Source organism: Camelina sativa, chromosome 17 (assembly GCF_000633955.1).
Source record: "Camelina sativa cultivar DH55 chromosome 17, Cs, whole genome shotgun sequence".
NCBI lineage: Eukaryota > Viridiplantae > Streptophyta > Magnoliopsida > Brassicales > Brassicaceae > Camelina > Camelina sativa.
In genome coordinates this window covers 27319770-27322059 of record NC_025701.1, presented here as the reverse complement: position 1 = coordinate 27322059, position 2290 = coordinate 27319770, and the positions used below count along the sequence as shown (strand labels likewise).

Here is a 2290-nt window from a genome sequence, read left to right as displayed (position 1 = left end):
ACATATATGTACATCCCTTCTCACCCAAAGTCAAAACATAAACTTCTTTTGCGTTTGATCTTGTAACAATCCCAACCCAACTATGAAAATTAACATCCGAGATTCCACCGTTGTCCGGCCTGCCGCCGAGACCCCAGTCATTAATCTTTGGAACTCCAACGTTGACCTCATCATCCCTAGATTCCACACCCCTAGTGTCTATTTCTACAGACCCACCGGCGCCTCCAATTTCTTTGACCCTCAGGTCCTCAAGGAGGCTCTTTCCAAGGCCCTCGTCGCCTTTTACCCCATAGCTGGTCGTTTGAAGAGAGACAATGATGGTCGTATCGAGATCGATTGCAACGGCGAAGGTGTTCTCTTCGTTGTCGCCGATACTCCCTCTGTCATTGACGATTTTGGGGACTTCGCTCCTTCCCTCACTCTCCGCCAGCTTATTCCAGATGTTGATTACTCCGCCGGCGTCCACACTTTCCCGCTCCTCGTCTTGCAGGTTAAAAATCGATGCCTTGTGTTTTCGGTTTCTACTTTTGTCTTTCTTTTTAATCTTGGTTCCTTGATGAAGTAGGTGACCTTCTTTAAATGTGGGGGAGCTTCCCTTGGGGTTGGCTTGCAACACCACGTGGCTGATGGTTCCTCTGCTCTCCATTTTATCAATACATGGTCTGATATGGCCCGTGGACTTGACCTTACCGTTCCACCCTTCATTGATCGAACTCTCCTCCGCGCTAGGGACCCGCCTCAGCCTGCTTTTGATCATGTTGAATATCAGCCTTCCCCCACTATGAGGATCCCGTCCTCCAAACCAGAACCAGATGATACCACCGTCTCTATTTTCAAAATATCACGTGACATGCTTGTTTCTCTCAAGGCTAAATCTAAGCAGGATGGGAACACTTTGAGCTACAGCTCATACGAGGTCTTGGCTGGACACGTGTGGAGATCAGTGTGCAAAGCGCGCGGACTTCCAGAAGACCAAGAGACCAAGTTTTACATTGCAATTGATGGAAGGTCCAGACTTCGCCCGCAGCTGCCCCCTGGTTACCTTGGCAATGTAATATTTACTGCGACACCATTGACCGTTGCAGGGGATCTTGTATCAAAGCCAACATGGTATGCTGCAGGGATGATTCATGATGCTATAGTTCGCATGGACGATAACTATTTGTGGTCCGCTCTTGACTACCTAGAGATGCAGCCTGATCTGTCAGCACTGGTCCGCGGGGCACATACCTACAAATGCCCAAATTTGGGAATCACGAGCTGGACCAAATTACCCATATATGATGCAGACTTTGGTTGGGGTCGTCCCATATATATGGGACCTGGTGCAATTGCATTCGAGGGTTTGTCTTTTGTGCTACCAAGTCCTACAAATGATGGCAGCTTATCCTTGGCCATTAATCTCCAATCTGAACACATGAAACTGTTTAAGAAGTTTTTCTACAACATATGAGAGAGATTAGTCGCTGAAGAAAAAACCCTCGTTTTTCCCCTACTAGCTAGGGAAACTCCTCGCTGAGCTAAATTCGCCATTTTGCTTCTTGTTGCAATTCATTATCTTGTGTTGTATAGAAGGGTACCACATGCTGATGGTCTGTAACATCTGGACTATGTCATATTGGAACTTTGCTTTATCTTCAACCCCAAGAAAATCTGCAAACTGCTCAAAAATCTTTAAAATTTCCTCAATGGAGCTTTTTTCCCATCTGTGAATACCAGAAGGTCATCTGCGAAACACAAGCGTGTTAATTGAAGATATTTACAGCACGGGTGATAGCATATTCGTCTTTCCATTGCTGCCTTGTCCAGCATTTGAGACAAAACATTCTTGGCGAATTCCTCTTTCACTTCTAAAGACCTCATAATTAATTCCCCATTGACTTGGACGGTAAAACATGTTTTAGTTATAGAGAGAGCCCAATCAATTTGATGAACTGTAGAAAAACTCAAGAGCCGAGAGAGTGGAAATGAGGAATGGCTATAGAACAGAGTAGAAAGCCAGATATCCATCTTTATGGCACTAGGAGATGATGATGAATCTTTATGGTAGTTATTTACTATTTTCAAAAGAACATTTTACTATTGTCCATGTCTCTCTTAAGAAATCCATGGTGTAGCCGTCAGTGACAGGGGCTTTATATCGTGGCATGCAAAACAGAACATCTTTAATCTCTTACTCTGTAACATTTTTTATTAGAAGTACCCCAGCTGCTTCTGGACATCTGAATGTTACCAAAATCTCTGTCTCCTCAATCGGTATACCTCTTGATAATTTTTTGGCCTAAGCAAG

General features: G+C 44.5%; 1 protein-coding gene across 1 annotated transcript; it reads left to right on the top strand.

The window, feature by feature from the left end:
• LOC104758118 (shikimate O-hydroxycinnamoyltransferase-like) lies at nucleotides 1–1662 on the top strand. Its single transcript, XM_010480937.2, has 2 exons — nucleotides 1–490; nucleotides 566–1662. Exons 1-2 carry the CDS (start codon nucleotides 83–85, stop codon nucleotides 1451–1453), a joined length of 1296 nt encoding a protein of 431 aa, XP_010479239.1. The 5' UTR covers nucleotides 1–82; the 3' UTR covers nucleotides 1454–1662.

Excerpts from the sequence above, each read along its gene's own strand:
- LOC104758118 (XM_010480937.2), top strand. The coding sequence starts at position 83 with ATGAAAATTAACATCCGAGATTCCACCGTTGTCCGGCCTGCCGCCGAG. Across the intron at positions 491-565 it reads TCCCGCTCCTCGTCTTGCAG|GTGACCTTCTTTAAATGTGG; the intron begins GTTAAAAATCGA and ends TTGATGAAGTAG.